At 34.9% G+C, this 9565-nt stretch overlaps 1 protein-coding gene across 1 annotated transcript; it reads left to right on the top strand.

Moving 5' to 3' along the window:
• Positions 1–1069: 1069 nt before the first annotated feature.
• Positions 1070–2633, top strand: LOC106461448 (homeobox protein Hox-B4a-like). Its single transcript, XM_013921271.2, has 2 exons — positions 1070–1638; positions 2062–2633. The coding sequence occupies exons 1-2, from the start codon at positions 1080–1082 to the stop codon at positions 2385–2387; spliced, it is 885 nt and encodes a 294-aa protein (XP_013776725.2). The 5' UTR covers positions 1070–1079; the 3' UTR covers positions 2388–2633.
• The last annotated feature ends 6932 nt before the right edge of the window (positions 2634–9565 follow it).

Consider the following 9565-nt stretch of genomic DNA (forward strand, 5'->3'; position numbering starts at 1 on the left):
CGCTTGTACCTAATGGTGCCTTTACTGGCGAAACGGTGGTCGTGAATAAATGATGTATTTGTGAAACGTACAATTTACGTTTTTCCTCAATTCTGTTACGAGTTTCATTAATAATTTTTTTTTAACACTTTGAAGAATATATTACCGAAAACGTTAAAATGGATGGTAACCCATCCCATTTTGGCTCTAACAAACTTGCCAACTAAATCAATCATTATCACTCGTTTTCTAAAGTTAACAAATAACAAAAATAGCCAGAGAAATCCAACTTTCGCATCTTCTGATATTACTACCCCAGACAATCGACCTTTCCCTGCGCAAACACGAGGAAAAAGCGATCTTATTGGTTGAATCGACGATATGGAAAGCTCGCCTCTCTCTCTCCCAACCTTTCACAAAGCACGTGAAGCAAGCCCTCAGAAGTACATTTTTGTCAAAATTTCGGACAATTGTACGCACTTTAGTTTCTACCATAAAGTTACTGATCCACTAGATAAGCCAGACACAAGACCCCCAATCATTAACCTGACCGTCACACCCAACAAATGTGTTCATTAGCTTATGGGTCAGAAATACTCGGCAGATCCATTAAACTATCGCCAGCGAGAATTATCAAAGGCTAATTGCCATTCCATCTCGACGATCTGTCTGGTTTTATCTTTTTACATGTTTCCACCCAAGTCACGTGGGGCTCGCTGCTGTCAAAGTGGAACTGATTTCACATTAAGACTATTCAATTTACTCCTCGGAACTGATTCTAATTGACGCCGCCCTGTTTACCCGCCATAACTGTGTTAAAGAAGAACTTGATATTAACAATCGTTACAAACGGCAGCAACCACTAACGTAAGATTTAAAATCAAAACCGTACAGTTTCATAGGTAGAAGGTACTTATCGTGATGTTGTAATACATTTCTGCTAGCGGCCCTATGACGTAAGTACCTGGGTCAACGGTAGAAGCCGTCACTGGTTGCCGTTGGTCATGTGATATGCTAATTTGCGAAAGAAGGCGGAGTCAGAGCACAGTTAAACGACAACTCCAAAGAAAACTATTTCCATCCAATTCACTCCAAAATTAATGACCATGAGCTCGTTTTTGATGAACTCTTCGCCGTACGTGGAGCCAAAATTTCCTCCAAATGAAGAATATTACCAGACAAACTACATCTCAAGTGATCGAGGAGACTACTACAGTCATCCGTATCGTTATAGCGGCGTCAACAGTCAGCACGCGTCAGTGAGTTATGGTCACGAGTACAGCAGTCATAACACGGCTTACACAAATCATGGGAGCGTTCCCCACTACTACCCACCGCCGTGTTCTCTGCCGCAGAACTCGGTAAGCTCGCTTCACAGGCCAAAGAATTTGATCTCTTCAACCGGCAATGTTCCACCTACCATTAGTCCGAACCAGGTCTTGCAAGGCCCAGCGAGGCAGTCCCAAAGATCGCCGGTCTCTTCGCCGTTACCGCCGCCAGCGCTGACAACCGATACTGACCTACAAATTCACGTATCGCATCAGCAAGAAATTTCTCCCCAAGAAAAAAGTTTAGTTGAACCAATTCCCGACTGTGCTGTGTCAACGGCAGTGCACCCCGTTATCTACCCCTGGATGAAAAAAGTCCACATTAATACAGGTAGGGAGCTAAGCCTTTTTAAAAATGATCTTATTATCACGTGCTTTAGTCTGTAGAGTAGAGATGTACATGTCTGCTTGTATTGGGAGTCTACTGCTGTGAATACATCATAGTAGAGAAGTTTGCTCTGAGCAGCCTCGAACTCCCGCGCCTTGTCTCCACATCTGGCCTACTTGAATGAGCCAGCCCTTCGAGGCATTTAATAAGGAAGTATTCTATATGGTTTTTCTACAGTCTTCGTGACTGAGGACTAGGTACACAGGACGATTGTTTATTGTTCCCTAGGGAGTTGGAAGCTAGACTTGTATCTCTTCTTTCCAGAAACCCACCACATAAGAGTATTCTGTATAACCACTGTCAGCACGTGGTAAGTTTTACATTGTTCGTCTCGTGTCATTAAGTTTATTGTCGTCTTTCTTTCAGCAGTAGCCAATGGAAAGTTCTCTCCCGGCTTGGAAACCAAAAGGCAGAGGACAGCCTACACCAGACACCAGATTTTGGAATTGGAGAAAGAATTTCATTTCAATCGGTATCTTACAAGGCGGCGACGGATAGAAATAGCTCATTCATTATGTTTGTCAGAGAGACAGATAAAAATCTGGTTCCAAAACCGCCGGATGAAGTGGAAGAAGGACAACAAGCTTCCTAACACGAAGAACGTGAAGAAAAGGAACCAGAACGTAGAATACCTGAGTACGGCGCCAAGTCACTCGCTTCCAATAGACTCTAAACCTGGTTACGGAACGTGAAGAAAAGGAACCAGAACGTAGAATATCTGAGTACGGCGCCAAGTCACTCGCTTCCTAGCGCAGATAGCCCTCATGTAGCTTTGCGCGAAATTAAAAAAAACACTCGCTTTCAATAGACTGTAAACCTGGTTACGGAACGTGAAGAAAAGGAACCAGAACATAGAATACCTGAGTACGGCGCCAAGTCACTCATTTCCAATAGACTCTAAACCTGGTTACGGTTTAACTTAACTATCGTATTTCGTGATGTAAACCACGTATTTTGGTGTGTCACTTTAAAAATGGGCAACATTCTGACGTCGTAGTGTCCGAAAATCAGGGTATACTGTGTCAGTACATATTTATATACGGGAAAATGTGCTCGGACACTTCTTTAATATAACGTCTTGAACATCGCCGGGCTTTGTGCTGAGAAAAACGGTCTTTCATGTGATAATCTTTCCAGTGCTGCCTGTTATATTACGTAACTTTTTTTTTTTTCTATTCTGTGAACTGCACATATATTTCTGTAATATTGTTCCTAGGAAACACAATGCGAGAATCATTTCAGTACATAAAGTCAAGTGTTTTAAAAACTTTTATTGTTATTATTATTGGATGATACTCGTTGTCATTATCTACCAAAGTACGATTTGTGTCATCTTTGTTAGGTTGTGCCTTTTTAAAAAAATATATATATATTATTTGTAGATATTAACGTATATTTGGACGTGGAAAATTTTCGGTCAACTATTCTTGCTGTCAAGTCAATAATTTAACATTCAAATTTGCATATTGTAAAGTGTTTAATATTAATTATGGTAAACCACACAGTTTTGAGACTAAAATTGGTCTTCAACTGTCAGAGTACTTCAGTTTGACAAAGTTAAAACTTGAAGGTGATATTTATTTGATCCCAAGACATGTACGTGTGGCAACGTTCACACGTAGTGAATATATATGTGTTTAGAACTTTTGAACACACGTGCCATAGTTTTAATCGGGAGCCATGTTTTTATTTTAAGTTTTGTTCTATTACTGTGTATTATCTTCAAATTCGTAATCTTTCGATATTTAAAATATTGAAAATAGATTAACTATGACAAGGAATTTCAGAAAATAATTCAGACCTGCGAATTTAAACTTCATAAAAGTTGTTTTGGTTTTAATAACGGATTTCCCTTAATTCAACTACGCAGACTTCGAAAATAATATTAATTTTTTTTTTTTACAAAATTGGGGAGGAAAAAAAAACTGATTTAGGTTAAATTATTATTTCGTTTACCACAATGAAAATTTTTTATTATAATGTTTGTTAGCAAAAATACAAACAAACAAAGGGAAGAACATTGATGTCAAACGAATATGCATCCTCATTCATCCTGATTTGTTTTGTTTTGTGAAATCTACGTCTTTTAGTCTCAAAACTACGTGTTGTGGTCTTTCTTTTACGTATTGTGGTATGACGTTTTGTGAAAAATCTGTACGTGATGGAGAAAAATGGATATCATTTTCGGATTCAGCGTACATGAATTATGGTACAACATGTAAACATTTCAAGACAATAAAACCATGGCAGGCCTGTGTAATTGACTAAAGCATTTAAGAACAAATATATTTGTTTCAAACTTAGGCTGACTGTACGATTTAATTTTTTTCAGTTCGCTTTAGAACATTAAAGAAACGATATATTCGAAGTGATTATCGTAATATGTTCTAAATAATTAACTTTATTTTAAATACACATTATTATACCGTGTTATAGTGAATGTTCTATGTTCCCATTAAGAATTGTTCAGAATACACTCGATTTAATGATGTTAGTGTGAATTAATTAATGAAGTTTAAGAGTTTAAAAAAAACAACGCAAAATTGAATGTTTAACTAATGAAAACGATCACGTTTATCTTTGTTTTTATTTGTCAAAAAGTTTTGTTTTTTTTAAACGTTGTCTGGATTTCGGTGTAAATTGCAAGCATTTGTAATCAAATTATTATTAAAAATTAAAAAAAAAAAACAATCCTTAAAAGCAGACCGACCAGTTTGATATTTTTTTTTTCCATTCCACCGTAGAGAAAACAGACAAGAAACTGAACAGGTATTTGGTGTAGCATTAGGTTTTTTTTTTATTTAAGGTCGATAAACCTCCGAGCTCGTAGAGTCACTGTTCATTCTGAACATTAATGTGTACATAATTTGGGACCTATATTGTCTTTTTATGTACCATTTATTTATGGGGTATTTCTCGTTTGTTTTTTTGTTCTTGTTGAAAAATTCGAAGTTAATACAACCAATTTCCTGTCTAACCAAATCTAATACGTAAAAAAAAACAAAGTCGGGCAGCGTATAAGAATTACTCTATCTTGTTCTCTTTGAAACTATTTAAATGATTGTTTGTAATTAAGCACAAAGTTACACAATGGGCTATCTGTGCTCTGCCCACCACGGATACCGAAACCCGGATTCTAGCGTTGTAAGTCCGCAGACATGCCGCTGGAGGGCCTATTTGAATGCAAGTTAGTTAATGCTGTTACCCTATTACTGTGTTTATCGTACGAACACTTTTTTTTTCTACCGTATTTCTCAGCGAAAATAGTAAAAAATATATAAAAAAAATTATCCCCAGTTTATTCGTATATTTCAATATGAATAGATTGTATTGACGTTATCCGAGAAAGATCTCCGAGTTTTTTTAATATGCCAACACAGCTTGTCACAAGTTTTTTTTTGTTTCCACGATTAACTTGGTGCTAATTACTTACTTACTAAAACGTGCATGGCCAGGTGGATAAGGCGCTCGACTCACAATCTGAGGGTCGCGGGTTCGAATCCCCGTCACACCAAACATGCTCGCCCTTTCAGCCGTAGGGGCGTTATAATGTGACGGTCAATCCCACTATTCGTTGGTAAAAGAGTAGCCCAACAGTTAGCGGTGGGTGGTGATGACTAGCTGCCTTCCCTCTAGTCTTACACTGCTAAATTAGGGACGGCTAGCGCAGATAGCCCTCGTGTAGCTTTGGGCGAAATTCAAAACAAAAACAAACAAAGCTTCTGAGCCACTGAACCGTTTCTAATAAACACGTTTGTAAACTCTGACAATACTAGGTTATTTTCAGTATTAGAACATTGCGAAGTTTTATTTCATTTGTCAAAGTTTTATTTTGCTCGACACAACTTCAATCTCGAAAACATCGATTAAAAGATACTATGGGCGATTTGGCGTAACAAACCAAAACAAAAAGTATTACTTTCATGAAATGTGCACCATATTGTGCCATCTTGTATATCTGAAACCCTTATTTGATAGAGATAGTTTGGCTGCACTACAATTTATGGCTTAATACTAATTCTTTGTGCTGCCAAGAATACTAAAACAATTAAATTGTAATAATACCCTAACCAATACCCTTAAAATATTATTGTGAAAATATCGAAGGAAAAAAAAATTCTTTTAATCACAGTAAAAATATATTAATAATATTGATATTGTTTTCGTTATGCTATAGAGTTTTGTATTTTATGGTCTATGATTAATTATATTTAGTCATCTGTGAAGTTGTAAAAAAATACTTATTTTGTGATATAGGATAGGAATGTAAACAACCTGACACTTCATGTTTATAATTGATTCTGTAAACATTTTTTGCTTCACGTGGTTTTTACTATTTCTTCCAAACTTTATAATCTATTACAGTAAATATATTTTTAACCTAAAAGTACATCTTATTCATACTCATAAAATAAATATTGTATATGTATAAACGTGTTAATAATAAATAAAAATTTCATACTTGCTTTAACCTAAAAGTATATCTTATTCATAATTATAAAATATGTATTGTTTATCTATAAACGTGTTAAAAATAAATAGAAAAAAATTCATTGTTGTGATTTCTATTACCTTTTTCTCACACCAGAGCTCGTAGGACTTTAAAATCTTCTACTAAATTTTTTTCACGTTGTATTTAAATAATATTGTGGAATATTAACATTAATATTGTAATATTTTACGAAACATTAAAAAAAGATAAAACTGATTTCTTTACGACGTGAAATTTAAACTACACTACAAAATGAGTTTTAAACTAAGTTGAATCGCGTATCAAAGGAAAAAAATGCTTTTAGATATTTAATCAAAAATTATAAAAGTTTAAATTGTTCTTGAGTTAGTTACAGTTTGGAATAAGTCATTTGTTTGGGAGAAGTAATCAAAACTTCAACACAAAAAACAAGGTTTTAGACCACTAGTGAAACATAAAAAATAATAATACATTGAGTAGAAATCTGGTAATGCCATTAACCTCGTCAAAACATGAATTACCCCACGATTTTATACCCACACCTAGATATCGCAAAAACCCTTGTGTTTTATATTTCCTTTTTTTTTCTTAGTTAATCGGCGCAACTTTACCGCAAGATAAGGCTATAAATTGTATCTGAACTGAAGTTTCGTTAAAAACAAAAAATGTAATACAATCAAGGATTGGAAGGATCGAAATATTTCTTCTCTAAAAGACTTAAAGCTTTAATGGGTGATTTAGAAACTAAGAACTAAAAACGGGTCTTTCGCGCACTGCAACCAACTTCTAAACTAATAGTAGCACTTCAATAAAACTTTATTATCACTAGCTTCAATGTCACTCGCCAAATTTGTCTTCCTCAGGTAACCATGGAAACCGAGGTTTTATTATGGCCGGGCATATTTAAATAACGTAAATGTGCTCGGTAAAAATCCCACCAAGATACTCGGTGGATTTAGAGCATCATTAATCTTTATATCTTCTGTTGATACTAGAGCTTATACTAACGAAGTACTGTATTCGGGGCGATCGATAACCTAGTATGACACTGATTTTTAAAATGAATAAATTTGTTCCTGTTTTGTCATATATTGGTGTTCCCACGTGTTGAGACGAAGCTGAAAATTTAATTTGGCGCCATGCAAATCGAGGGCTATACATGCACTAGCTGTCCCTAATTTAGAAGTGATAAGCTAGAGGGAAGGCAGCTAGTCAACATCACTCACCGCCAAAAGTGGGATTGACCGTTACTTTGCAACGTCCCTGCAGGTAAAGTTAAGACGGTCGATTAAATTGTTGGTCTTTTCCGAGTTGGGATAGCATTTTGTTAGTAACAAAACTAATAAAGACAATTGTGTTTGTTTGTTTTAGAGCAAAGCCACATTGGGTTGTCTCTTGTGTCCACCGCAGGGAATCGATCCCGGATTTTAGCTTTGTAAGTCTGTAAACTTACTGGTGCCCCACATCAAATCTAACGGAGCAATGCATAATGTATGTTCTATGACGGTTTTGGGTGGATATTTTGGAAAAGGCTTAGCACAACATTTCTGCATATTTTTTTTTATAGAAAATATAATTATTTAGATTTGATAATTTTATATGAGATGTGTTCTCCAATCTCAACAAACATACGGTCTTTATCAAACGGCACGTGTGAGATTCCTATATCACGTTTTCAACTTCTTGTTTTATCAAATATGACTGAGTCCAACTTTCATTACACTAATCGAAAAAAACCCCTAGAGATTTTCGAAATATGGACCTGCCTTCTTCAGGGGTACAGTAAAAGGTCTTTACTTCTGAAAAGGATAGGCCCCGCCTATCGAAAGCGCTAGGGTTCTTTCGTTTGTTTGTTGATTTTTTTTTTTGAACTTCCTATATATAGTTCACTTTCAACATAACTTATTGTTATCGGAAGCTTGCTTTCAAAGCTCCCTAAATTTCCAATTCCAAGCTGAAAAAGATCTATCATGTTAGATAAAACATTGTTCTTCTGAGGAAAGCAACAAATGAGAAGGATATTTATAAAGCGGTTGGAAAGTATTCATGGAAAGTATTTCATTGTTGTAAATGTTGGGCGATTTTCGTTGAAGCATTGAGTTTAATTGCTAACTTGCTAACGTTATTATATCATAACATTAACATGATACATTATAACACCTGCTAACGTTATTATATCGTAACATTATCATGATACATTATAACGCTAGCCAACGTTATTATATCGTAACATTATCATGATACATTATAACACCTGCTAACGTTATTATATCGTAACATTATCATGATACATTATAACACCTGCTAACGTTATTATATCGTAACATTATCATGATACATTATAACGCTAGCCAACGTTATTATATTGTAACATTATCATGATACATTATAACACCTGCTAACGTTATTATATCACAACATTATCATGATACATTATAACACCTGCTAACGTTATTATATCACAACATTAGCATGATACATTATAACACTTGCTAACGTTATTATATCACAACATTAGCATGATATATTATAACACTTGCTAACGTTATTATATCACAACATTAGCATGATATATTATAACACTTACTAAATAAATATAGTTTTTAAACCATGTACTTTATACTTCTATTTCTCCTTAAAGGCTTGCCCTATTATTTGTATATATTAAGATTGTGATGAAATTGTCTTTTCTGTAAAATAAACACCTTCGTACATAATATAATGCATACAACTGTTGCACTTGTTTTGAAATACTTGGAAAACAATTCTGACCAAAGGACATTAAACTCGTTTCCCTTCATTGAAATGGTAATATATGACGTAATGTGGAACCAGTTTTTTTTCCTTCCAACCATTAATTACGCATATAATGTTTACAGTTATACACGCAATACATTTTTTTTTGTCGTTTAATCCGTAATGATCGTGTTTCAGCTGGGTGTGGATGAAAACAGGTGTTTAAGTACGTCAGTTACTCTTGGATTAATTTATTCATAAGTTTTCCCATAAACGTTTCGAGGTCAAAAGTAGGTTTTGTACTGTCATGGTAAAACACGTGACTGAAACTTTCTAAACAGTGCAACAACAATATACGGGATGTATGAAAAGTTGTACCAGGCTTATTGATCTGTTATACGGGATGTATGAAAAGTTGTACCAGGCTTATTGATCTGTTATACGAGATGTATGAAAAGTTGTACCAGACTTATTATTAATCTGTTATACGGGATGTATGAAAAGTTGTACCCAGACTTATTATTAATCTGTTATACGGGATGTATGAAAAGTTGTACCAGAGTTATTATTAATCTGTTATACGGGATGTATGAAAAGTTGTACCAGAGTTATTATTAATCTGTTATACGGGATGTATGAAAAGTTGTACCAGACTTATTATTA

This window comes from Limulus polyphemus, unplaced genomic scaffold (genome assembly GCF_000517525.1).
Source record: "Limulus polyphemus unplaced genomic scaffold, Limulus_polyphemus-2.1.2 Scaffold962, whole genome shotgun sequence".
Classification (NCBI taxonomy): Eukaryota; Metazoa; Arthropoda; class Merostomata; order Xiphosura; family Limulidae; genus Limulus; species Limulus polyphemus.